Below are 27627 nucleotides of genomic sequence, written 5' to 3'. Positions count from 1 at the left end.
CTCGTGGAAGCGTATGATGTTGAGGACCCAGGCACAGAGACCGGCGGCGGCGGATGATTTGAGTCTGACAAACTCAGGGTTAAACTCTGGGTCACTGAGGTACTCATCTCTCACGCACCTCACTGTCGATTCCGGGATGTGTTCCTTGTCAAAGTTCACCAACGCCTGTAGGAAGTCATCCACCTGGGCATAGACATACACATGGGCGTACACACTCTGAAACACTCTGGAACCCTCTGAAACACTCTGAAACACTCTGAAACACTGCCGTTAACACAAAGTGACACAGACACACGGACGGCCAGACAGACAAACTGTCACCTATGGATATATGCTCCTTACACACTTTGTCACACAGACAAGACACACCAAGACTGACCTTGCTCATGACTACTTTGGCTGCCTTCCAGCTGCGGTCTTTGGGTAATTTACCATGAGGAGCCAGTAGCACCATGACAGCAGCAGAAACGTTGGTCACTATGGCCGGGGGGTTAGGGAACGTCTTCAACTCTGTCAGGTTCAGCTAGAGGGAGGACACATGATTAGGAATCGCATGATATATAAAAAAACGTCCTGTATTAATACATTGGACCAATATATCTCCATATCAAATCATTTCTGGGTAGCAATTAAGTCAAATTCAAAAGGCACTTGCACATCTGAGCGATCTTTGTTGCAGGTGAATGGTAACAATTGAATAACATGAGAAACAAATAAGGAACCTGCAAACTGCTCTTGCTAGTATGATTGCTCTTTATTAAGCTTTATGTGTCGGCCCTCCAGGGCCTTCGTCTTGAGGCTTTTAGTTTTTTAACGGGTAGCAATTATGTACCTTATTGCTATTGTTTTACATTAAAATGGTAAAAAAAAATGCTTATTAGCAAAGAGCAATTTCTCAAGCAAGAACTTTGCTAGGACTGTCAGGGAGTGGTATAACTGGGGAGGGGAAACATGAAAATGAGCCGCTATTGGAAGAGAGGTTTGGAATTCTGTCTTATTGGTCTACTAACTCAGTTACCTGGTGATGTCACCAGGCAGGCCAATACTCCCTTCCACCACAACAGGCTGAAATTTCAGGCAGTCTTTTCAAACAGTGTGTTGAGTGTGTTGAGGGCTGCGTCAGCTACATGTAAGGCTGTGTGTTACCCTGTTGAGTGTGTTAAGGGCTGTGTCAGCTGCCTGTAAGTGTCATGTTTGTCATTTATTATCATGTCTTGTCCCTGTGCTCCCCATTCTATTCGTTTCCCTCTGCTGGTCTTATTAGGTTCTTTCCCTCTTTCTATCCCTCTCTCTCCCCCTCCCTCTCTCACTCTCTCGCTCTCTCTTCTCTCTATCGTTCCGTTCCTGCTCCCAGCTGTTCCTATTCCCCTAATCAATCATTTAGTCTTCCCACACCTGTTCCCGATCCTTTCCCCTGATTAGAGTCCCTATTTCTTCCTTTGTGTTCCGTTCCTGTCCTGTCGGTTCCTTGTTTAGAATTCACCGTGCTGTGATTGTGTATCGCCCTGTCGTGTCGTGTTTTCCTCAGATGCTGCGTGGTGAGCAGGTGTCTGAGTCTGTCTGGTTCGAGTGCCTTCCCGAGGCAACCTGCTGTTCACCTGCTGTTCAAGATCGAGTCTCCAGTTTGTCCTCGTCATTTCGAGTGAAAGTTGTGTTTTTTGTTTGTATTCACTTTACTGGATTAAAGACTCTGTTTTCGCCAAGTCGCTTTTGGGTCCTCTTTCACCTGCATGACAGAAGGAACCGACCAAGGAATGGACCCAGCGACTTCAGACGCTCGTTACACTGCCGTCGAGATCCAGGAGCCATGCTCGGCAGACACGAGCAGGAATTGTCTGCTGCTCGCCATGCCGTGGAGAACCTGGCCGCTCAGGTTTCCGACCTCTCTGGACAGTTCCAGAGTCTACGTCTCGTGCCACCTGTTACTTCCTGGCCTGCCGAGCCTCCAGAACCTAGGGTTAATAACCCACCTTGCTACTCCGGGCAGCCCACTGAGTGCCGCTCCTTTCTCACGCAGTGTGAGATTGTGTTCTCTCTCCAACCCAACACATACTCTAGAGAGAGAGCTCGGGTTGCTTACGTCATTTCACTCCTTACTGGCCGGGCTCGAGAATGGGGCACAGCTATCTGGGAGGCAAGGGCTGATTGCTCTAACAAGTTCCAGAACTTTAAAGAGGAGATGATTCGGGTTTTTGACCGTTCAGTTTTTGGTAGGAGGCTTCTAGGGCCCTGGCTTCCTTATGCCAAGGTGAACGGTCCATAACGGATTATTCTATTGAGTTTCGCACTCTTGCTGCCTCTAGTGAGTGGAACGAGCCGGCGCTGCTCGCTCGTTTTCTGGAGGGACTCCACGCAGTGGTTAAGGATGAGATTCTCTCCCGGGAGGTTCCTTCAGATGTGGACTCTTTGATTGCTCTCGCCATCCGCATAGAACGACGGGTAGATCTTCGTCACCGGGCTCGTGGAAGAGAGCTCGCATCAACGGTGTTTCCCTGCTCCGCATCGCAACCATCTCCCTCCTCTGGCTCAGAGACTGAGCCCATGCAGCTGGGAGGGATTCGCATCTCGACTAAGGAGAGGGAACGGAGGATCACCAACCGCCTGTGCCTCTATTGCGGAGTTGCTGGACATTTTGTTAATTCATGTCCAGTAAAAGCCAGAGCTCATCTGTAAGCGGAGGGCTACAGGTGAGCGCAACTACTCAAGTCTCTCCATCAAAATCCTGTACTACTTTGTCGGTCCATCTACGCTGGACCGGTTCGGGTGCTACATGTAGTGCCTTGATAGACTCTGGGGCTGAGGGTTGTTTCATGGACGAAGCATGGGTTCGAAACATGACATTCCTTTCAGAGAGTTAGAGAAGCCTACGCCCATGTTCGCCTTAGATGGTAGTCATCTTCCCAGTATCAGATTTGAGACACTACCTTTAACCCTCACAGTATCTGGTAACCACAGTGAGACTATTTCTTTTTTGATTTTCCGTTCACCGTTTACACCTGTTGTTTTGGGTCATCCCTGGCTAGTATGTCATAATCCTTCTATTAATTGGTCTAGTAATTCTATCCTATCCTGGAACGTTTCTTGTCATGTGAAGTGTTTAATGTCTGCCATCCCTCCCGTTTCTTCTGTCCCTACTTCTCAGGAGGAACCTGGCGATTTGACAGGAGTGCCGGAGGAATATCATGATCTGCGCACGGTCTTCAGTCGGTCCCGAGCCAACTCCCTTCCTCCTCACCGGTCGTATGATTGTAGTATTGATCTCCTTCCGGGGACCACTCCTCCTCGGGGTAGACTATACTCTCTGTCGGCTCCCGAACGTAAGGCTCTCGAGGATTATTTGTCTGTGTCTCTTGACGCCGGTACCATAGTGCCTTCTTCCTCTCCGGCCGGGGCGGGGTTCTTTTTGTTAAGAAGAAGGACGGTACTCTGCGCCCCTGCGTGGATTATCGAGGGCTGAATGACATAACGGTTAAGAATCGTTATCCGCTTCCCCTTATGTCATCAGCCTTCGAGATTCTGCAGGGAGCCAGGTGCTTTACTAAGTTGGACCTTCGTAACGCTTACCATCTCGTGCGCATCAGAGAGGGGGACGAGTGGAAAACGGCGTTTAACACTCCGTTAGGGCATTTTGAGTACCGGGTTCTGCCGTTCGGTCTCGCCAATGCGCCAGCTGTTTTTCAGGCATTAGTTAATGATGTTCTGAGAGACATGCTGAACATCTTTGTTTTTGTCTATCTTGACGATATCCTGATTTTTTCTCCGTCACTCGAGATTCATGTTCAGCACGTTCGACGTGTTCTACAGCGCCTTTTAGAGAATTGTCTCTACGTAAAGGCTGAGAAGTGCTCTTTTCATGTCTCCTCCGTTACTTTTCTCGGTTCCGTTATTTCCGCTGAAGGCATTCAGATGGATTCCGCTAAGGTCCAAGCTGTCAGTGATTGGCCCGTTCCAAGGTCACGTGTCGAGTTGCAGCGCTTTTAGGTTTCGCTAATTTCTATCGGCGTTTCATTCGTAATTTCGGTCAAGTTGCTGCCCCTCTCACAGCTCTTACTTCTGTCAAGACGTGTTTTAAGTGGTCCGGTTCCGCCCAGGGAGCTTTTGATCTTCTAAAAGAACGTTTACGTCCGCTCCTATCCTCGTTACTCTGACGTCACTAGACAATTCATTGTCGAGGTTGACGCTTCAGAGGTAGGCGTGGGAGCCATTCTATCCCAGCGCTTCCAGTCTGACGATAAGGTTCATCCTTGCGCTTATTTTTCTCATCGCCTGTCGCCATCTGAGCGCAACTATGATGTGGGTAACCGTGAACTGCTCGCCATCCGCTTAGCCCTAGGCGAATGGCGACAGTGGTTGGAGGGGGCGACCGTTCCTTTTGTCGTTTGGACAGACCATAAGAACCTTGAGTACATCCGTTCTGCCAAACGACTTAATGCCCGTCAAGCTCGTTGGGCGTTGTTTTCGCTCGTTTCGAGTTTGTGATTTCTTACCGTCCGGGTAGCAAGAACACCAAGCCTGATGCCTTATCCCGTCTGTTTAGTTCTTCTGTGGCTTCTACTGATCCCGAGGGGATTCTTCCTTATGGGCGTGTTGTCGGGTTAACAGTCTGGGGAATTGAGAGACAGGTTAAGCAAGCACTCACGCACACTGCCGCCGCGCGCTTGTCCTAGTAATCTCCTTTTCGTTCCTGTTTCCACTCGTCTGGCTGTTCTTCAGTGGGCTCACTCTGCCAAGTTAGCTGGTCATCCCGGTGTTCGAGGCACTCTTGCGTCTATTCGCCAGCGCTTTTGGTGGCCGACTCAGGAGCGTGACACGCGCCGTTTCGTGGCTGCTTGTTCGGACTGCGCGCAGACTAAGTCGGGTAACTCTCCTCCTGCCGGTCGTCTCAGACCGCTCCCCATTCCTTCTCGACCATGGTCTCACATCGCCTAGACTTCATTACCGGTCTGCCTTTGTCTGCGGGGAAGACTGTGATTCTTACGGTTGTCGATAGGTTCTCTAAGGCGGCACATTTCATTCCCTCGCTAAACTTCCTTCCGCTAAGGAGACGGCACAAATCATTATCGAGAATGTATTCAGAATTCATGGCCTCCCGTTAGACGCCGTTTCAGACAGAGGCCCGCAATTCACGTCACAGTTTTGGAGGGAGTTCTGTCGTTTGATTGGTGCGTCCGTCAGTCTCTCTTCCGGGTTTCATCCCAGTCTAACGGTCAAGCAGAGAGGGCCAATCAGACGATTGGTCGCATACTACGCAGCCTTTCTTTCAGAAACCCTGCGTCTTGGGCAGAACAGCTCCCTGGGCAGAATACGCTCACAATTCGCTTCCTTCGTCTGCTACCGGGTTATCTCCGTTTCAGAGTAGTCTGGGTTACCAGCCTCCTCTGTTCTCATCCCAGCTTGCCGAGTCCAGCGTTCCCTCCGCTCAAGCGTTTGTCCAACGTTGTGAGCGCACCTGGAGGAGGGTGAGGTCTGCACTTTGCCGTTACAGGGCACAGACTGTGAGAGCCGCCAATAAACGCAGGATTAAGAGTCCAAGGTATTGTTGCGGCCAGAGAGTGTGGCTTTCCACTCGCAACCTTCCTCTTACGACAGCTTCTCGTAAGTTGACTCCGCGGTTCATTGGTCCGTTCCGTGTTTCCCAGGTCGTCAATCCTGTCGCTGTGCGACTGCTTCTTCCGCGACATCTTCGTCGCGTCCATCCTGTCTTCCATGTCTCCTGTGTTAAGCCCTTTCTTCGCACCCCGTTCGTCTTCCCTCCCCCCTCCCGTCCTTGTCGAGAGCGCACCTATTTACAAGGTACATAAGATCATGGACATGCGTTCTCGGGGACGGGGTCACCAATACTTAGTGGATTGGGAGGGTTACGGTCCTGAGGAGAGGAGTTGGGTTCCGTCTCGGGACGTGCTGGACCGTTCACTCATTGATGATTTCCTCCGTTGCCGCCAGGATTCCTCCTCGAGTGCGCCAGGAGGCGCTCGGTGAGTGGGGGGGTACTGTCATGTTTGTCATTTATTATCATGTCTTGTCCCTGTGCTCCCCATTCTATTCGTTTCCCTCTGCTGGTCTTATTAGGTTCTTTCCCTCTTTCTATCCCTCTCTCTCCCCCTCCCTCTCTCACTCTCTCGCTCTCTCTTCTCTCTATCGTTCCGTTCCTGCTCCCAGCTGTTCCTATTCCCCTAATCAATCATTTAGTCTTCCCACACCTGTTCCCGATCCTTTCCCCTGATTAGAGTCCCTATTTCTTCCTTTGTGTTCCGTTCCTGTCCTGTCGGTTCCTTGTTTAGAATTCACCGTGCTGTGATTGTGTATCGCCCTGTCGTGTCGTGTTTTCCTCAGATGCTGCGTGGTGAGCAGGTGTCTGAGTCTGTCTGGTTCGAGTGCCTTCCCGAGGCAACCTGCTGTTCACCTGCTGTTCAAGATCGAGTCTCCAGTTTGTCCTCGTCATTTCGAGTGAAAGTTGTGTTTTTTTGTTTGTATTCACTTTACTGGATTAAAGACTCTGTTTTCGCCAAGTCGCTTTTGGGTCCTCTTTCACCTGCATGACAGTAAGGCTGTGTGTTACCCTGTTGAGGGCTGCGTCAGCTGCCTGTAGAGCTGTGTGTTACCCTGTTGAGTGTGTTGAGGGCTGCGTCAGCTGCCTGTAGAGCTGTGTGTTACCCTGTTGAGTGTGTTGAGGGCTGTGTCAGCTGCCTGTAGAGCTGTGTGTTACCCTGTTGAGTGTGTTGAGGGCTGTGTCAGCTGCCTGTAGAGCTGTGTGTTACCCTGTTGAGTGTGTTGAGGGCTGTGTCAGCTGCCTGTAGAGCTGTGTGTTACCCTGTTGAGTGTATTGAGGGCTTCGTCAGCTGCCTGTAGAGCTGTGTGTTACCCTGTTGAGTGTGTTGAGGGCTGTGTCAGCTGCCTGTAGAGCTGTGTGTTACCCTGCTGAGTGTGTTGAGGGCTTCGTCAGCTGCCTGTAGAGCTGTGTGTTACCCTGTTGAGTGTGTTGAGGGCTGCGTCAGCTGCCTGTAAGGCAGGTTCAGCCTTCGCCAGGTCCTCTTCACTCTGCTGTTGCTGTGTGGTCACCTCAGCCTGGATGGTTCCTACCTAAAGGACAACAACACACAGCACCACACACTAAACACTTATACATTGCACATTTCAACTTAGAAATGGCACAACAAAATGGTAATTACCTAATAATTACTACCAACACCATTACGATTTCTGAGGATTCCTTGAAACTGATCAAGGCTCACGTGTTCAACTCTTACCCTCTGTTCCTCCGCGTCTGCCACCGCCCTCTCCTGGTTGAGTTTGTCTGTCTGCTGGCCGATCTTAGAGATGAGAGCCTCTGTGTCTGTGTTCCGCTGCCACAGCTCTACTTCCTGGACTGCTAACTTCGCCTTAAGATCCTCCACCTGAGAAGGGGGAAATAGATATGGATGGAGGGTCGGTAGAGAGATGGCTCGGAGAGCGAGAGCGAGCGAGAGAGAGAGAGAGAGAGAGAGGGAAGAGGCGAAGTGTGTTCCTGTGTGTGTGTGTGTGTGGGGGGGGCTATGAGTCTGACTGACCTGTGAGGCCGTGGTCTGTAGTTTCTGCAGGCCGTTCTCCAGTCTCTCCATCTTCTGAGTGAGCTCTCTGCGTTTTCTCCCCAGTAGGTTACCGTACAGCTTCATAAACTCTAGGAAGCTCTTGGGAGTGGTGTAGTTGAAGTGCTTCTCGTTCTGCTGGTACTTCACACTCACCTGGAACACATTTAGACAATAAAGTACTTTCAATATTATATTCAAATGATCTGTCACTTGATTTCAACTGACTCAACTGTCACTGAAATGAAGCCCTTTATGTTGTAGAGATAAATTATTTCTCAGCCTCTCACCTCGTTAACGCTGGTATGGGCGTAGGAGATAAACTCACTGATGGACGCACGGACATCCGGCTAGAGAGGTTAGAGAGAAAACATGGATATGCAAACAAATATATATCATCCACTGTCTATGTGACTGTGACGTGTCGTCGGACTGGTGTTAACCTCCAGATCAGGTATCTTCTCTATGAAGGTGGTGCTGACAGACTGAAGGGCCAGCTGAGGCCAGGAGTGGAACCAGTCTATGGCTGTACAGTTGACCAGGGCCGGGAACTTACGAGCACGGGTACGCAGGGTGAACCCTACCGGGGAAAAACACAGGACCACCTGTAGCGAGGTGGAGGGAAGAAGAACAGAGGGGGAGACGGGAGAGGGAAAAGAGGAGAGAGACAAATCAACTATTTGTCACTGTTGACATTTCCCTCTTCAGGAAATAAATTGCGCATACTTTGTTGTAAACGTAGCACACAGTTTCCACCTTCCACCTATTACATTTCCTGTTATAGAGCTGACTTTAATTGATTGATCTCATTGAGCCCAGTAGACAGACCTTGAGCTGCCTCCGTATCCTCTCGATGAAGAAGGCCCAGCAGTTGTCTCTGTTGTCAATCAGGCCCAGTCCTCTTAGCTCCATACGGATGGACGTCACGATCATATCCACTTCCTCCTCACTGAACAGGTCTGGGATGTCCCCTAGGAGATAGGGCACACACTAGAATACTAACACACTAGCTAGGGGATGCCTCACGATCATGTCCACTACTTCCTTACAGATCAGGTTTGGGATGTCCCCTAGGAGACAGGGCACATGATGCCCGCATGTCGTTGATGGTTGAGGTGTGGTGTTGGTGCGTACCTGATGCCAGCATGTTGTTGATGGTTGAAGTGTGGTGTTGGTGCGTACCTGATGCCAGCATGTCGTTGATGGTTGAGGTGTGGTGTGGTGTAGGTCGATGGTTGAGGTGTGGTGTGGTGTAGGTACCTGATGCCAGCATGTCGTTGATGGTTAAGGTGTGGTATTGGTGCGTACCTGATGCCAGCATGTCGTTGATGGTTGAGGTGTGGTGTAGGTACCTGATGCCAGCATGTTGTTGATGGTTGAAGTGTGGTGTTGGTGCGTACCTGATGCCAGCATGTCGTTGATGGTTGAGGTGTGGTGTTGGTGCGTACCTGATGCCAGCATGTCGTTGATGGTTGAGGTGTGGTGTAGGTACCTGATGCCAGCATGTCGTTGATGGTTGAGGTGTGGTGTGGTGTAGGTACCTTATGCCAGCATGTCGTTGATGGTTGAGGTGTGGTGTAGGTACCTGATGCCAGCATGTCGTTGATGGTTGAGGTGTGGTGTAGGTACCTGATGCCAGCATGTCGTTGATGGTTAAGGTGTGGTGTGGTGTAGGTACCTGATGCCAGCATGTCGTTGATAGTTGAGGTGTGGTGTTGGTGCGTACCTGATGCCAGCATGTCGTTGATGGTTGAGGTGTGGTGTTGGTGCGTACCTGATGCCAGCATGTCGTTGATGGTTGAGGTGTGGTGTGGTGTAGGTACCTTATGCCAGCATGTCGTTGATGGTTGAGGTGTGGTGTAGGTACCTGATGCCAGCATGTCGTTGATGGTTGAGGTGTGGTGTAGGTACCTGATGCCAGCATGTCGTTGATGGTTAAGGTGTGGTGTGGTGTAGGTACCTGATGCCAGCATGTCGTTGATAGTTGAGGTGTGGTGTTGGTGTCGGTACCTGATGCCAGCATGTCGTTGATGGTTGAGGTGTGGTGTTGGTGCGTACCTGATGCCAGCATGTCGTTGATGGTTGAGGTGTGGTGTTGGTGCGTACCTGATGCCAGCATGTCGTTGATGGTTGAGGTATTGGTGCGTACCTGATGCCAACATGTCGTTGATGGTTGAGGTATTGGTGCGTACCTGATGCCAACATGTCATTGATGGTTGAGGTGTGGTGTGGTGTAGGTACCTGATGCCAGCATGTCGTTGATGGTTGAGGTGTGGTGTTGGTGCGTACCTGATGCCAGCATGTCGTTGATGGTTGAGGTGTGGTGTGGTGTAGGTACCTGATGCCAGCATGTCGTTGATGGTTGAGGTGTGGTATTGGTGCGTACCTGATGCCAGCATGTCGTTGATGGTTGAGGTGTGGTGTGGTGTCAATACCTGATGCCAGCATGTCGTTGATGGTTGAGGTGTGGTGGGATGTAGGTACCTGATGCCAGCATGTCGTTGATGGTTGAGGTGTGGTGTGGTGTAGGTACCTGATGCCAGCATGTTGTTGATGGTTGAAGTGTGGTGTTGGTGCGTACCTGATGCCAGCATGTCGTTGATGGTTGAGGTGTGGTGTTGGTACGTACCTGATGCCAGCATGTCGTTGATGGTTGAGGTGTGGTGTGGTGTAGGTACCTGATGCCAGCATGTTGTTGATAGTTGAGGTGTGGTGTTGGTACGTACCTGATGCCAGCATGTCGTTGATGGTTGAGGTGTGGTGTTGGTGCGTACCTGATGCCAGCATGTCGTTGATGGTTGTGGTGTGGTGTAGGTACCTGATGCCAGCATGTTGTTGATGGTTGAGGTGTGGTGTAGGTACCTGATGCCAGCATGTCGTTGATGGTTGAGGTGTGGTGTGGTGTAGGTACCTGATGCCAGCATGTCGTTGATGGTTGAGGTGTGGTATGGTGTAGGTACCTGATGCCAGCATGTCGTTGATGGTTGAGGTGTGGTGTGGTGTAGGTACCCGATGCCAGCATGTCGTTGATGGTTGAGGTGTGGTGTGGTGTAGGTACCCGATGCCAGCATGTCGTTGATGGTTGAGGTGTGGTGTGGTGTAGGTACCCGATGCCAGCATGTCGTTGATGGTTGAGGTGTGGTGTGGTGTAGGTACCCGATGCCAGCATGTCGTTGATGGTTGAGGTGTGGTGTAGGTACCCGATGCCAGCATGTCGTTGATGGTTGAGGTGTGGTGTGGTGTAGGTACCTGATGCCAACATGTTGTTGATAGTTGAGGTGTGGTATTGGTGCGTACCTGATGCCAGCATGTCGTTGATGGTTGTGGTGTGGTGTAGGTACCTGATGCCAGTATGTCGTTGATGGTTGAGGTGTGGTGTGGTGTAGGTACCTGATGCCAGCATGTCGTTGATGGTTGAGGTGTGGTGTGGTGTAGGTACCTGATGCCAGCATGTCGTTGATGGTTGAGGTGTGGTGTGGTGTAGGTACCTGATGCCAGCATGTCGTTGATGGTTGAGGTGTGGTGTGGTGTAGGTACCCGATGCCAGCATGTCGTTGATGGTTGAGGTGTGGTGTGGTGTAGGTACCCGATGCCAGCATGTCGTTGATGGTTGAGGTGTGGTGTGGTGTAGGTACCCGATGCCAGCATGTCGTTGATGGTTGAGGTGTGGTGTGGTGTAGGTACCCGATGCCAGCATGTCGTTGATGGTTGAGGTGTGGTGTGGTGTAGGTACCTGATGCCAGCATGTTGTTGATAGTTGAGGTGTGGTGTTGGTGCGTACCTGATGCCAGCATGTCGTTGATGGTTGTGGTGTGGTGTAGGTACCTGATGCCAGCATGTTGTTGATGGTTGAGGTGTGGTGTGGTGTAGGTACCTGATGCCAGCATGTCGTTGATGGTTGAGGTGTGGTGTGGTGTAGGTACCTCATGCCAGCATGTTGTTGATAGTTGAGGTGTGGTGTTGGTGCGTACCTGATGCCAGCATGTCGTTGATGGTTGAGGTGTGGTGTTGGTGCGTACCTGATGCCAGCATGTCGTTGATGGTTGAGGTGTGGTGTGGTGTAGGTACCTGATGCCAGCATGTCGTTGATGGTTGAGGTGTGGTGTGGTGTAGGTACCTGATGCCAGCATGTCGTTGATGGTTGAGGTGTGGTGTGGTGTAGGTACCTGATGCCAGCATGTCGTTGATGGTTGAGGTGTGGTGTGGTGTAGGTACCCGATGCCAGCATGTCGTTGATGGTTGAGGTGTGGTGTGGTGTAGGTACCCGATGCCAGCATGTCGTTGATGGTTGAGGTGTGGTGTGGTGTAGGTACCCGATGCCAGCATGTCGTTGATGGTTGAGGTGTGGTGTGGTGTAGGTACCTGATGCCAGCATGTTGTTGATAGTTGAGGTGTGGTGTTGGTGCGTACCTGATGCCAGCATGTCGTTGATGGTTGAGGTGTGGTGTTGGTGCGTACCTGATGCCAGCATGTCGTTGATGGTTGTGGTGTGGTGTAGGTACCTGATGCCAGCATGTTGTTGATGGTTGAGGTGTGGTGTGGTGTAGGTACCTGATGCCAGCATGTCGTTGATGGTTGAGGTGTGGTGTGGTGTAGGTACCTCATGCCAGCATGTTGTTGATAGTTGAGGTGTGGTGTTGGTGCGTACCTGATGCCAGCATGTCGTTGATGGTTGAGGTGTGGTGTTGGTGCGTACCTGATGCCAGCATGTCGTTGATGGTTGTGGTGTGGTGTAGGTACCTGATGCCAGCATGTTGTTGATGGTTGAGGTGTGGTGTGGTGTAGGTACCTGATGCCAGCATGTCGTTGATGGTTGAGGTGTGGTGTGGTGTAGGTACCTGATGCCAGCATGTCGTTGATGGTTGAGGTGTGGTGTGGTGTAGGTACCTGATGCCAGCATGTCGTTGATGGTTGAGGTGTGGTGTGGTGTAGGTACCTGATGCCAGCATGTCGTTGATGGTTGAGGTGTGGTGTGGTGTAGATACCTGATGCCAGCATGTTGTTGATGGTTGAGGTGTGGTGTTGGTGCGTACCTGATGCCAGCATGTCGTTGATGGTTGAGGTGTGGTGTAGGTACCTGATGCCAGCATGTCGTTGATGGTTGAGGTGTGGTGTGGTGTAGGTACCCGATGCCAGCATGTTGTTGATGGTTGAGGTGTGGTGTGGTGTAGGTACCCGATGCCAGCATGTCGTTGATGGTTGAGGTGTGGTGTGGTGTAGGTACCTGATGCCAGCATGTTGTTGATAGTTGAGGTGTGGTGTTGGTGCGTACCTGATGCCAGCATGTCGTTGATGGTTGAGGTGTGGTGTTGGTGCGTACCTGATGCCAGCATGTCGTTGATGGTTGTGGTGTGGTGTAGGTACCTGATGCCAGCATGTTGTTGATGGTTGAGGTGTGGTGTGGTGTAGGTACCTGATGCCAGCATGTCGTTGATGGTTGAGGTGTGGTGTGGTGTAGGTACCTCATGCCAGCATGTTGTTGATAGTTGAGGTGTGGTGTTGGTGCGTACCTGATGCCAGCATGTCGTTGATGGTTGAGGTGTGGTGTTGGTGCGTACCTGATGCCAGCATGTCGTTGATGGTTGTGGTGTGGTGTAGGTACCTGATGCCAGCATGTTGTTGATGGTTGAGGTGTGGTGTGGTGTAGGTACCTGATGCCAGCATGTCGTTGATAGTTGAGTTGCGGTGTTGGTGCGTACCTGATGCCAGCATGTCGTTGATGGTTGAGGTGTGGTGTTGGTGCGTACCTGATGCCAGCATGTCATTGATGGTTGAGGTGTGGTGTGGTGTAGGTACCTGATGCCAGCATGTCGTTGATGGTTGAGGTGTGGTGTGGTGTAGGTACCTGATGCCAGCATGTCGTTGATGGTTGAGGTGTGGTGTGGTGTAGGTACCTGATGCCAGCATGTCGTTGATGGTTGAGGTGTGGTGTGGTGTAGATACCTGATGCCAGCATGTTGTTGATGGTTGAGGTGTGGTGTTGGTGCGTACCTGATGCCAGCATGTCGTTGATGGTTGAGGTGTGGTGTAGGTACCTGATGCCAGCATGTCGTTGATGGTTGAGGTGTGGTGTTGGTGCGTACCTGATGCCAGCATGTCATTGATGGTTGAGGTGTGGTGTGGTGTAGGTACCTGATGCCAGCATGTCGTTGATGGTTGAGGTGTGGTGTGGTGTAGGTACCTGATGCCAGCATGTCGTTGATGGTTGAGGTGTGGTGTAGGTACCTGATGCCAGCATGTCGTTGATGGTTGAGGTGTGGTGTTGGTGCGTACCTGATGCCAGCATGTCATTGATGGTTGAGGTGTGGTGTGGTGTAGGTACCTGATGCCAGCATGTAGTTGATGGTTGAGGTGTGGTGTGGTGTAGGTACCTGATGCCAGCATGTCGTTGATGTTTGAGGTGTGGTGTGGTGTAGGTACCTGATGCCAGCATGTCGTTGATGTTTGAGGTGTGGTGTGGTGTAGGTACCTGATGCCACATTCTGGTTTTATAGATTAGACATAACATAGTAAATGTAAATCCGGGACACTGAAATTAGTACGATACGTTACGTTTGGTGTGGTTACAAAAGACAGAAGGTTACTTATGGACAAAAAAAGTAGGGTGGTTGGTCGGGGTGGATGTGTTTGCGTATAACGTGAATGTCTAGCAACCCAAAGGTTGCCAGTTCTAATCTCATCACGGGCATCATTTTAGTTAATTAGCAACTACTTACTACTTTTTAGTTACTTTGCAACTACGTACTACTTTTGGGCTACTTTCCAACTACTTGGCATGGTAGCTACCCTTCCCCTAACCTTCAACCTAACCTTAACCCTGGCCTTAACTTTTAACCCCTAGCCTAGCTAAACTTAGCCACCGAGCCACTTATCTAACGTTAGGCGCCTAGCCACATAGCTAACATTAGACACAGCAAAATGGAATTCAGAACATATCGTGCGTTTTACAAATTTATACCACACTAAATGGGTGACGGACATCCAGAAATGAATACATACCATACGGAAGGTAACATGTCATCATTTTTGTGTCCCGGATGTACATTTACTATGTTACGTCTACCCCCGAGTCCAGGTTAGATGCCAGCATGTCTTTGAATGGTTGAGATGTGGTGTTGGTGCTAACCTGACGCCAGCATGTCGTTGATGAGGACCAGGAAGCGTTCGTCTGGGATCTGGGCATCTGTGTGGAGGAAGACTGTCCCAATATTCTTCACCCCCACCTTGATGTACAGCGCTGCAATATCACTCTACAGAGAGAGAATGAGGGGGGGAGATGAGGGAAGGGGGATTTTTGTAAATGAGCAGGATCTAGATATCTAGAGCTCTTGCTTTCAACCTTCCAGAAATTCTGTTGTATTTAGCCGTTATTTGGTCGATAGTCCGTACCCGTAGGTCATGTATCCCGTAGCCCTTCCTCAGTGTAATCTGGAACACCTCCAGGGTACTGAGGAAGGCAGCGAGGCGACACAGACTCTGCTTCCCACTGCCTCCCACCCCCACCAGCAGAGCATTACCATGGGGGGCCTCCAGGATACGACTGATACGACACCTGGACACAGACATATCAACTTGGCGTGAGTGTGTGCTTATTTCAGGTGTGATGAGAGATCGTATGTGCATTACCCTGCAGTTTACAGCAGGAAAATAAGCAAAGTGTGTGTGTGTGTGTGTGTGAGTGGCGCACCGAGTGAAGTTAGTGATTGGCTGAGCGAGTGGAGATTGTGACAGACAGGGCAGTGTGTGTGTGACTCTCACACATGCTGCATTGCCTCCTCAAAGAGCACCAGGTTCATGACAGCATGCAGCTCGTTGTAGTGTTCCAGAGCATCAGTCAGGGTCTTCTGGAGCTTTTCCCAGTCTGATGCCTGGTGGTACCTGGGCTCCCCACCCCATGGGCAAAGTGACAGTACACCAGGGGCTGGTGGATGAAACTAGACTCATCTATACCCTGCACAGAGAGGAGGGGAGAGCGAGAGCGAGAGAGAGAGAGCAGGAAAAAGAGAAAGCCAGAGGGAGAACTTGAACAGAACATCACTTACAGTAAGTGTACAGTGCATTCGGAAGTATTCAGACCCCTTGACCCTTTCCACATTTTGTTACATTACAGCCTTATTCTAAAATGGATTAAATCGTTTTCCCTCCTCATCAATCTACACACAATACCCCATAATGACCAGTGGCGACCTATCATTCAGGGGAGTTTGGGCAGAGCCCCACAATTTTGGGGGGGGCTTTCCTGTTTTGCATGTTATCTTGGCATTAATACGTGTCACATATCAGTTTGCAAACAATGTAAAAAAAAAGAAGAAGATATATCGATGAGTTAATAAAGCCACATACAAACATGGTCTCTTTTTTGTTTTCTTGAGTAAGGCAGTTTCAAAATGCAGGTGCTTCAGCCTAGCTCAGTGCTTTCTGTGGTGGTGGGGCAGCAGAAAATACGGAGCATTGCGCCGTGATTGGCTCAGTGCTCTGTCACCTATGGGGACACTACATCACCACAAAGTCTAAGGGTAGAGCTAGAAAATTCAAGCCCCTTGGGTGCTGCCATAGAGTTACATTAGAAGTGCCCATCCAAGAAGGCTCAAGGTCATTGGTCACAAATAAAATGTCAAATCACATATATCTACAGTAGCTTTGAATGGACTGATCATGTCAACATCATACTTTCAAAACTTAGCGAGCAGTCATCGTCATGAATCAAGTCGACAATCTACTTTCAAATCCTTTTTAATCCTTATCATATGAAGAGAAATAATGACGAGAAATTATAGATAAAATGTATCGGTGCTCATCGGCCATTGTACATAAAGATTGCTCACCAGGTTGGAAATCTCAAATTCAGCAATGAGTGGTTTGGAAGGAATCATTGGCTAACTGCAAGGATTGCAAAGCAATCATCAGCCTGCTATTCAGTGGAGTGGCTGTGTGGTCCCAAGTCTAAGATTAAGGGTCTCTTTTCCTAGTTAAAAATGATAAACATTCAACATTGGCCATTCTGTCAATGAAGCATGAATTGTGCCCTGCTTAAAACAACTGTTAAATCGAACTGCAACATCTGCTTTAAAGAGTTCAAGACAACTGGGAACTTGGGAAAAATGAGCTACGACTGGGAAAATAAGTTTTGAACATTCATCCGACTCGGAATTCGGGCCTCTTACTAGAGCTATGACCTGAAGATCACTGATGTCATCATTATTCAACCTTTTTTTGAGTTCCCAGTTGTCTTGAAATCACCGTACATCCAGAGAATGCCAGACTCTGATGACAAAATTTGCACACAATGGACCGCCGTGCCACCTTCCTGTTCAAGTGAGCAAAGCACAACAAGGTGAGTCCAAAAATGTCTTGTATGCTGCTGCATAAATGGTGTAACATGCCAGGGAGATGTGTACTGTAGCTAAGAAAATAATACTAAGTGTATGTTGTGTAGTAAGCTGTTAGAAGCCCATAGGCCTCACCCCAATAATTTGGTCTATTTTCACCTCTTAATTACGCCTACTGTTCTGACTTTGTGGTGCACATGTAGCCTATAACCTGTTTTTGAGAAATGTAATCATTGATATTGTAAGAGCGTTCATTGTCTGCTTATAAGCCCCCTTTATTTATCCTACGGTTCTGACTTGGTGTGCAGGAACCCTGTAAGAACGGCCCATGTTTTGAAATCTGTTGCTGTATATTTCAAAAGTGCTGAACAAATAGTTATATTGACCACGTCCATTCTAGCTCGCTCATTAATGTCTTAATCAAAATTACAGATTGCCTCTTATCTACTTGACGTTACCCTTATACCTTAGCGTGTACGTCTCAAATGTCAGTAGAAACCACGTTTGTTTAAGCAAGACAGCCATAACAGCTATATTATTTTAAAGGCAGTAAATGAGGCTGAATGAAATGTTTCGCTGTCAGGTGTCGCAGTGGTAAGGTGTTGGGACTGCTGTTGTTGGGACATCTTTATGTAGGCCCGAACAGTTTGTGGGCACAGTTCGTCACCGTTTTAGTGAAATTCATATATTGTTTAGTGTTGTGTCGTGGCTTTGCTAGGATGCGTCCCACTTTTATTTGCTCCACCAAGATTTACCTGCTAAAATCGCCACTGATAATGACAATGCAAAAAAAAACTATTTTTTTGCAAATGTAGAAAACATGTAACTGAAATATCACATTTATGTACGTATTCAGACCATTTACTCAGTACTTAGTCATTACGAGGTTGTGCAGATTGATTTAAACTATTTTAGAAAAGGGCTGCAAACGTGACAAAATGTGGAAAAAGTGAAGGGGTCTGAATACTTCCCGAATGCACTGGATGTGTAAAGGCCATATGGATCACTTTACTATAAGCAATTTCAGAGAGACACAATATGTAAATATGAGTGAATGAAGTAAAGAGAGTAGCATGTTGTATGTTAAGCAGTCTTGTTTGTAACAACCCCATCAGACGGCTGCCACATGTCTCTCACCTCAAAGTATCTCTTGCCAGTGTCCAGTAGAATCTTGTTGAAGAGTTCCACATCCTTCTCCTCCATCAGTTTGTCAGAGTAAACCCGGGACGACTCATGGAGCCACAGATGGACAAGGTCTATGGGGTAACGCACACAATCTGGCAGGGCAAACAGAATACCCTACACAGAGAGGGAGACGTAGATAAAGAGTGAGAGAGCGAGGGAGACATAGATAAAGAGCGAGATAGAGAGGCATGAATCCACATTGATGAAGATTGATGATGACAATGATGTTTTTTCAATGTGTGTGTGTGCTACCTGGAAGATGTTGGAGAGGTCCCTCAGGTTGAAGATATAGTGAAAGCGTATGGCCGTGGGGAGGAAGTTCTGACTGACCTTCTGATGGAGACAGATGGCTGCCTGCAGGAGGAGAAAGACAAAATGGATGGAGGGAGGGAGGAGGAAAGTAGATTGATTGACAGACACACAGACTGAAAGAGACACAGACAGACTTGGCAGACAGGTAGGTAGATAATCAGATAGACAGACAGACTGACATACCTGTATTAGTGTTCCTACCGAGCGCGAGACGCCATAGCTGAAGCCCCCCTGGAGGAAATGGGCTGACAGGATGCTAGTGAAGATAGTGGCTAGCGCCTCAGTGCTAGGGAAATGAACCGCAAACACTGAGAAATGCCTCTGAGAGAGAGAGAGCGAGGAGAGAGAGGTTAGCCTGTGTGTGTTGCTGTTGTCTAGAGTCGACTGTATATGTGTGTTACCTGTAGTCTGGGGTTGACTGAGAAGCTCCCTGCTGTAGGGTTCATACAGGTGATGTACTGACAGTTATGAATCTCTTTCAGCACCAGCCTCTGTCTGTCGTACCTGAAAGACCACATAAACACGCACCGACTCGCACACTAGCAGTTATAGTTCATGCAATGATGTTTGAGTGTGCGTGCGTGCGTGTATGTATGTGTGTGTCCTCTCACCAGTGGTTGTAGTCCAGGTGCTGGCGTATGAGTGTGTGTGGCTGGACAGTACCATACACATCCACCTCAGGCATGTTCAGGTCATCTATGAAGTAGATGAGTTTCTTGGTTCCAGGAGGAGCATAGTTACGCCCTGCCTTCTTCTCTAGAGGCTTCTCTAACACACCTGCAGTGCACACACACACACATCACATTATGCCACTATAGGCAGCAGAATTATAGCCGTTCAGGTGGGCGTTCTACTACGGAATTGTTTTAAAATGGTCGGACCATGGATACTTCTGCTGTTTGATTTTGAATGGTAGGACTGTACTGTACTGTAGGTATAAAAAGCAAAATATATAAAAACATACATTTAATTAAACATTGAATTTAGTCTTACTGGTTCTAGCCCATAGAAACGAATGAATAACATATATATATATATATTTTTTGATCCACCCAATGCTCTAACCACCAGGCTACCTGTCTCCCCATTCATACATGGCAAATCAGAGTAAACAATTTATCAAAAGGAAGTGTTTTGAAGTGTATATCTGAGAGAGATATCTGAGAGATAAGAAATGATCATCTATTTTTACTCGTATTTTGGGGGAGGCACATACTACTTCCATGTACGGTGCATTCGGAAGGTATTCAGACCTCCTGAGTTTTCCCACATTTTGTTACGTTACAGCCTTATTCTAAATGGATTATATATATATATTTTATCAACCTCAATCTACACACAATATCCCATAATGTCAAAGTAAAAAAAGGTTTTTAGAAATGTTTGCAAAAACCTGAAATATCACATTTAAGTAAGTATTCAGACCCTTTATTCGGTACTTTGTTAAAGTACCTTTGCAGCAATTACAGCATCGAGTCTTCTTTGGTATTACGCTACAAGCTTGGCACACCTGTACTTGGGGAGTTTCTCCCATTCTTCTCTGCAGAATCTCTCAAGCTCTGTCAGGTTGGATGGGTAGCATCGCTGCACAGCTATTTTCAGGTTCCTCCAGAGATTTTCGATCGGGTTCAAGCCTGAGCTCTGGCTGGGCCACTCAAGGACATTCAGACACTTGTCCTGAAGCCACTCCTGCATTGTCTTGGCTGTGTGCTTAGGGTCGTTGTCCTGTTGGAAGGTGAACCTTCGCCCCAGTCTGAGGTCCTGAGCGCTCTGGAGCAGGTTTTCATTAATGATCTTTCTTACACTTTGCTCGGTTCATCTTTCCATCGATCCTGACTAGTCTCCCAGTCCCTGTCGCTGAAAAACATCCCCACAATATGATACGGCCACCACCATACTTCACCGTAGGGATGGTGCCAGGTTTCAAGTAGTCTGGGTAGCCATTTGATTAGATGTTCAGTAATCTTATGGCTTGGGGGTAGAAACTGTTTAGAAGCACCTTGGACCTAGACTTGGCGCTCCGGTACCGCTTGCCATGCGCTAGCAGAGAGAACAGTCTATGACTAGGGAGGCTGGAGTCTTTGACACTTTTTAGGACCTTCCTCTGACACCGCCTGGTATAGAGGTTCTGGATGGCAGGAAGCTTGGTCCCAGTGATGTACTGCGCCATATGCACTACCCTCTGTAGTTTTTCATTTTTTTCATTTCACCTTTATTTAACCAGGTAGGATAGTTGAGAACAAGCTCTCATTTGCAACTGCGACCTGGCCAAGATAAAGCATAGCAGTGTGAACAGACAACACAGAGTTACACATGGAGTAAACAATTAACAAGTCAATAACACAGTAGAAAAAAAGGGGGAGTCTATATACATTGTGTGCAAAAGGCATGAGGAGGTAGGCAAATAATTACAATTTTGCAGATTAACACTGGAGTGATAAATGATCAGATGGTCATGTACAGGTAGAGATATTGGTGTGCAAAAGAGCAGAAAAGTAAATAAATAAAAACAGTATGGGGATGAGGTAGGTAAAAATGGGTGGGCTATTTACCGATAGACTATGTATAGCTGCAGCTATCGGTTAGCTGCTCAGATAGCAGATGTTTGAAGTTGGTGAGGGAGATAAAAGTCTCCAACTTCAACAATTTTTTTAATTCGTTCCAGTCACAGGCAGCAGAGAACTGGAACGAAAGGCGGCCAAATGAGGTGTTGGCTTTAGGGATGATCAGTGAGATACACCTGCTGGAGCGCGTGCTACGGATGGGTGTTGCCATCGTGACCAGTGAACTGAGATAAGGCAGAGCTTTACTTAGCATGGACTTGTAGATGACCTGGAGCCAGTGGGTCTGGCGACGAATATGTAGCGAGGGCCAGCCGACTAGAGCATACAGGTCGCAGTGGTGGGTGGTATAAGATGCTTTAGTGACAAAACGGATGGCACTGTGATAAACTGCATCCAGTTTGCTGAGTAGAGTGTTGGAGGCAATTTGTAGATGACATCGGCGAAGTCGAGGATCGGTAGGATAGTCAGTTTTACTAGGGTAAGTTTGGCGGCGTGAGTGAAGGAGGCTTTGTTGCGGAATAGAAAGCCGACTCTAGATTTGATTTTTCGATTGGAGATGTTTGATATGAGTCTGGAAAGAGAGTTTACAGTCTAGCCAGACACCTAGGTACTTATAGATGTCCACATATTCAAGGTCGGAACTATCCAGGGTGGTGATGCTGGTCAGGTATGCGGGTGCAGGCAGTGAACGGTTGAAAAGCATGCATTTGGTTTTACTAGCGTTTAAGAGCAGTTGGAGGCCACGGAAGGAGTGTTGTATGGCATTGAAGCTCATTTGGAGGTTAGATAGCACAGTGTCCAAGGACGGGCCTGATGTATATAGAATGGTGTCGTCTGCGTAGAGGTGGATCAGGGAATCGCCCGCAGCAAGAGCAACATCATTGATATATACAGAGAAAATAGTCGGCCCGAGGATTGAACCCTTTGGCACCCCCATAGAGACTGCCAGAGGACCGGACAGCATGCCCTCCGATTTGACACACTGAACTCTGTCTGCAAAGTAGTTGGTGAACCAGGCAAGGCAGTCATCCGAAAAACCGAGGCTACTGAGTCTGCCGATAAGAATATGGTGATTGACAGAGTCGAAAGCCTTGGCAAGGCTTTTATCGATGGCGGTTATGATATCGTTTAGTACCTTGAGCGTTGCTGAGGTGCACCCGTGACCGGCTCGGAAACCAGATTGCACAGCGGAGAAGGTACGGTGGGATTCGAGATGGTCAGTGACCTGTTTGTTGACTTGGCTTTCGAAGACCTTAGATAGGCAGGGCAGGATGGATATAGGTCTGTAACAGTTTGGGTCCAGGGTGTCTCCCCCTTTGAAGAGGGGGATGACTGCGGCAGCTTTCCAATCCTTGGGGATCTCAGACGATATGAAAGAGAGGTTGAACAGGCTGGTAATAGGGGTTGCGACAATGGCGGCGGATAGTTTCCGAAATAGAGGGTCCAGATTGTCAAGCCCAGCTGATTTGTACGGGTCCAGGTTTTGCAGCTCTTTCAGAACATCTGCTATCTGGATTTGGGTAAAGGAGAACCTGGAGAGGCTTGGGTGAGTAGCTGCAGGGGGGGCGGAGCTGTTGGCCGAGGTTGGAGTAGCCAGGCGGAAGGCATGGCCAGCCGTTGAGAAATGCTTGTTGAAGTTTTCGATAATCATGGATTTATCGGGGGTGACCGTGTTACCTAGCCTCAGTGCAGTGGGCAGCTGGGAGGAGGTGCTCTTGTTCTCCATGGACTTCAGTGTCCCAGAACTTTTTGGAGTTGGAGCTGCAGGATGCAAATTTCTGCCTGAAGAAGCTGGCCATAGCATTCCTGACTGACTGCGTGTATTGGTTACTGACTTCCCTGAACAGTTGCATATCGCGGGGACTATTCGATGCTATTGCAGTCCGCCACAGGTTGTTTCTGTGCTGGTCGAGGGCAGTCAGGTCTGGAGTGAACCAAGGGCTATATCTGTTCTTTGTTCTGCATTTTTTGAACGGAGCATGCTTATCTAAAATGGGGAGGAAGTTACTTTTAAAGAATGACCAGGCATCCTCAACTGACGGGATGAGGTCAATGTCCTTCCAGGATACCCGGGCCAGGTTGATTAGAAAGGCCTGCTCACAGAAGTGTTTTAGGGAGCGTTTGACAGTGATGAGGGGTGGTCGTTTGACTGCGGCTCCGTAGCGGATACAGGCAATGAGGCAGTGATCGCTGAGATCCTGGTTGAAGACAGCGGAGGTGTATTTGGAGGGACAGTTGGTCAGGATGACGTCTATGAGGGTGCCCTTGTTTACAGATTTAGGGTTGTACCTGGTGGGTTCCTTGATGATTTGTGTGAGATTGAGGGCATCTAGCTTAGATTGTAGGACTGCCGGGGTGTTAAGCATATCTCAGTTTACGTCACCTAACAGAACAAACTCTGAAGCTAGATGGGGGGCGATCAATTCACAAATGGTGTCCAGGGCACAGCTGGGAGCTGAGGGGGGTCGGTAGCAGGCGGCAACAGTGAGAGACTTATTTCTGGAAAGAGTCATTTTCAAAATTAGTAGTTCGAACTGTTTGGGTATGGACCTGGAAAGTATGACATTACTTTTTAGGCTATCTATGCAGTAGACTGCAACTCCTCCCCCTTTGGCAGTTCTATCTTGACGGAAAATGTTATAGTTGGGTATGGAAATCTCAGAATTTTTGGTGGCCTTCCTGAGCCACGATTCAGACACGGCAAGGACATCAGGGTTAGCAGAGTGTGCTAAAGCAGTGAGTAAAACGAACTTAGGGTGGAGGCTTCTGATGTTGACATGCATGAAACCAAGGCTTTTTCGATCACAGAAGTCAACAAATGAGGGTGCCTGGGGACATGCAGGGCCTGGGTTTACCTCCACATCACCCGTGGAACAGAGGAGGAGTAGAATGAGGGTGCGGCTAAAGGCTATCAAAACTGGTCGCCTAGAGCGTTGGGGACAGAGAATAAAAGGAGCAGATTTCTGGGCATGGTAGAATATATTCAGGGCATAATGCGCAGACAGGGGTATGGTGGGGTGCGGGTACAGCGGAGGTAAGCCCAGGCACTGGGTGATGATGAGAGAGGTTGTATCACTGGACATGCTGGTTGTAAATGGGTGAGGTCACCGCATGTGTGGGAGTTGGGACAAAGGAGGTATCAGGGGTATGAAGAGTGGAACTAGGGGCTCCATTGTAAACTAAAACAATGATAACTAACCTGAACAACAGTATACAAGGCATATTGACATTTGAGAGAGACATACAGCGAGGCATACAGTAATCACAGGTGTTGAATTGGGAGAGCTAGCTAAAACAGTAGTTGAGACAACAACAGCTAATCAGCTAGCACAACAACAGCAGGTAAAATGGCGTTGACTAGGCAGGGAGGGTCGGATTAACTACAGACAAAGCCTGAGTGCGGCTGGGGCCGACAGATAAAACATAAACAAGCAGAATGGAGTACCGTGATTAATGGACAGTCCAGCATGCATCCGCTATGTAGCCAAGTGATCAGTGTCCAGGGGAGGGAAGCTAGACTGGCGAGTATTATCCAGGTTTAAAAAACTGGCTGGCTGTGCAGAAGGTAAAAGGTAAAAGCCGATAGCAGTGGCTAACAATGACTAAATAGCTTGTAGCTAGTTAGCTGGTTAGCTTCTGGAGGTTCTTGAGTGTGTTCTAAAAATTAAAAATAGTAGCGATTCCGTATCACATTGGGTGAGGCAGGTTACCGGAAGGTATAAACGAATTAAAAATCGAAAAGAAATTGAAAGTAAATATGGGTCCAGTGAGTGGTTGGGATTAGCAAGCAAGGAGATAGCAAGGGCTAGAAAGTTAGCCTTTGGGGGACGTCGCGATGGGGTGAGTCTGTTTATGCCTCTTCATGCGGTGACATCGATAGACCGGTCGTGGGTCCGGATATTGTAGCCCAGGAGTATGCTTCGGTGGTAGCACAGGAGCTCTGGCCGGGCTAGCTTCAAGCTAAGTGGGTGGAAACGCTAGCCAGGAGTAATCATCCGGGGTTGCGGTTAGTTAGTTAGCTAGCTGTGAAGATCCAGCTGAAAATGTTCCGTTTGCGGTGGGAATCCGGGGACAAAAAAATAATAGGTCCGTTACGCTCTGGTTAGAGTCGCGTTGTTCGAACTGGCGAGAGCTTTCCGAGCTAAAGGTTAGCTGATGACCGGTTAGCTGAAGACCGCTAGCAATGGTTTGTTGACTGATAGCTGGTAGTTAGCTGGCTAGCTTCAGTTGAGGGGTTCCGGATCCGAAGTAAATGTAAATACTTTAGAAAAAAAGCAGATCCGCGCTACATTGGGTGAGGCGGGTTGCAGGAGAGTATTTAGAAGTTGAGGTTTAGCAAATTGTTTTAAAAGATATGCAAAGAAAAATATGTAAAAAAAACGATATATACAAGGGACACAACACGACGTCTGACTGCTATGCCATCTTGGATCCAGTGCCTTACGGTTGGAGGCTGAGCAGTAGCCATACCAGGCAGTGATATAACCAGTCTCGATGGTGCAGCTATAGAACCGTTTGAGGATCGGGGGACCCATGACAAGTCTTTTCAGTCTCCTGACGGGGAATAGGTTTTGTCATGCCCTCTTCATGACTGTCTTGGTGTGCTTGGACCATGTTAGTTTGTTGGTGATGTGGAAACCAAGGAACTTGAAGCTCTCAACCTGCTCCACTACAGCCCAGTCGATGGGATTGGGGGCATGCTCGGTCCTCCTTTTCCTGTAGTCCACAATTGTCTCCTTAGTCTTGATCACCTTGAGGGAGAGGGTGTTTTCCTGTCACCACATGGCCAGGTCTCTGACCTCCTCCCTATATGCTGTCTCGCTGTTGTCAGCAAACTTAAATGATGGTGTTGGAGTTGTGCCTGGCCGTGCAGTTATGAGTGAAGGAGTTAGTACATGAGGGAACTGAGCACGTACCCCTGAGGGGCCCCCATGTTAAGGATCAGTGTGGCAGATATGTTGTTACCTACCATTACCACATGAGGGCAGCCCATCAGGAAGTTAAGAATCCAGGTGCAGAGAGGGAGGTGTTCAGTCCCAGGGACCTTAGCTTAGTGATGAGCTTTGAGGTCACTATGGTGTTGAACGCTGAGCTGTAGTCAATGAACAGCATTCTCACATAGGTGTTCCATTTGTCCAGGTGGGAAAGGGCAGTGTGGAGTGCAATAGAGATTGCATCATCTGTGGATCTGTTGGGGCAGTATGTAAATTGGAGTGGGTCTAGGGTTTCTGGGATAATGGTGTTGATGTGAGCCATTACCAGCCTTTCAAAGCCCTTCATGGCTACAGACGTGAGTGCTACGGGTCACTTAGGCAGGTGTTCTTGGGCACAGGGACTATGGTAGTCGGCTTGAAACATGTTGGTATTACAGACTCAGACAGGGAGAGGTTGAAAATGGCAGTGAAGACACTTGCTAGTTGGTCAGCGCATGTAATCCATCGACTCGATGCTTAAGAGGATGTATTTTGATGGGGATTTTTGTTTTATGCTAATTGAATTTTTGGACATCAACTCTAGGGGTTTTTAAACATCATATCCATTAAAATATGGCACACTAGAATCACCAGTGAAGTACGAGGGCTGATACTGAATCAGTTCTTGAGGGCAGAGATTGGTTTGGTTCCATCCCTGGGTTGCCCTCTAATAAGTGGGTCTAGTAATTGAAATGGAACCAGGCCGGTATAACTCCAACTACGGCATACAGTGGCAGACAACGGCCACTGGTGACTCACGCTGTAGCATAGCCGAGGTGGTGTAGTAGTTGAAGGGGACTTTAGCCACCATGTAGTCCTCCTGTAGCTTGGCTACTTTATCAGAGACCAGGATGGTCTTCCCTACTCCAGCGTTCCCCACCAACATCACAGGCTTGCCTCTCTGCAGGAGCAGGTCTATGAAGTACGTCAGACAGATGGTCTCTGCCGAGTGGACTAGCACCGTCTGGAAACACACGCACGCACGCACGCACACACACACACGCACACACACACACACACACACACGTGTCAGAAAGACATGCAGATATTACATACACTCACGTCACAAATTCACACGCACACATGTACATACTGCTGTTACGAAAGGCACACCAGTGACACTTAGTCAGTCAGAACACATTCTCACGCAGAGAGATTTAGAGTAGGTACACTTCGCTAAAGGGAGCCGAAACAAGTACAGACCTGTAAGGGGACATCAGGCTCCAGCTCAAACCGGGGCGTCCTCTCAATCCAGGGACTGAACTTCTTAGTGTCGGAGTCTATGAAGTAGTCGAACACTGTGCCCTGCGAGGGGAACTTCACCGCTCTCATCTCCTTCGACCACCAGCGACTGAACTCGGCGCGATAGTCGATCAACTGGAAAAGGCAATGAATGAGCAGAGAAAGAGAGTTACATGAGTTGCTGGCACTGACACACACACACACACACAGAACACAAACACTCACATGGTCTTGGAACAGAGCTCCTCCAAAGGCCCAGACGCAGGCGAAGACAAAGTAGATCTCATAGAGTTCCCTGGGAGAGTCAGGAGGAGTGTTGTCTTCTGTCAGCAGGCAGTCCAACAAGGAACAGAGCGTCTGATTGGACAACGGACAGAAAACAGTGTCTGATTGGACAGCAGAGAGAGAACACAGTGTCTGATTGGACAGCAGACAGAGAACACAGTGTCTGATTGGA

At 48.6% G+C, this 27627-nt stretch overlaps 1 protein-coding gene across 1 annotated transcript; it reads right to left on the bottom strand.

The window, feature by feature from the left end:
• LOC124018265 (dynein axonemal heavy chain 11-like) lies at positions 1-27527 on the bottom strand (the record flags this gene model as incomplete). The annotated part of the gene is made up of 19 exons (XM_046333530.1): positions 1-183; positions 380-523; positions 6967-7080; positions 7248-7394; positions 7548-7721; positions 7856-7915; positions 8009-8170; positions 8394-8536; positions 14692-14815; positions 14955-15117; positions 15324-15448; positions 18032-18193; positions 18332-18433; positions 18575-18712; positions 18793-18895; positions 19003-19168; positions 26688-26892; positions 27132-27305; positions 27396-27527. Coding segments are annotated over 19 exons (2721 nt in total), but the record flags the coding sequence as incomplete, so codon positions are not given.
• Between the last annotated feature and the right edge of the window lie 100 nt (positions 27528-27627).

The sequence above is a fragment of the Oncorhynchus gorbuscha genome, unplaced genomic scaffold, assembly GCF_021184085.1.
Source record: "Oncorhynchus gorbuscha isolate QuinsamMale2020 ecotype Even-year unplaced genomic scaffold, OgorEven_v1.0 Un_scaffold_4554, whole genome shotgun sequence".
In the NCBI taxonomy this organism is placed as follows: Eukaryota; Metazoa; Chordata; class Actinopteri; order Salmoniformes; family Salmonidae; genus Oncorhynchus; species Oncorhynchus gorbuscha.
Note: the sequence above shows the minus strand (reverse complement) of the source record. Positions and strands in the feature narration are given on the sequence as shown.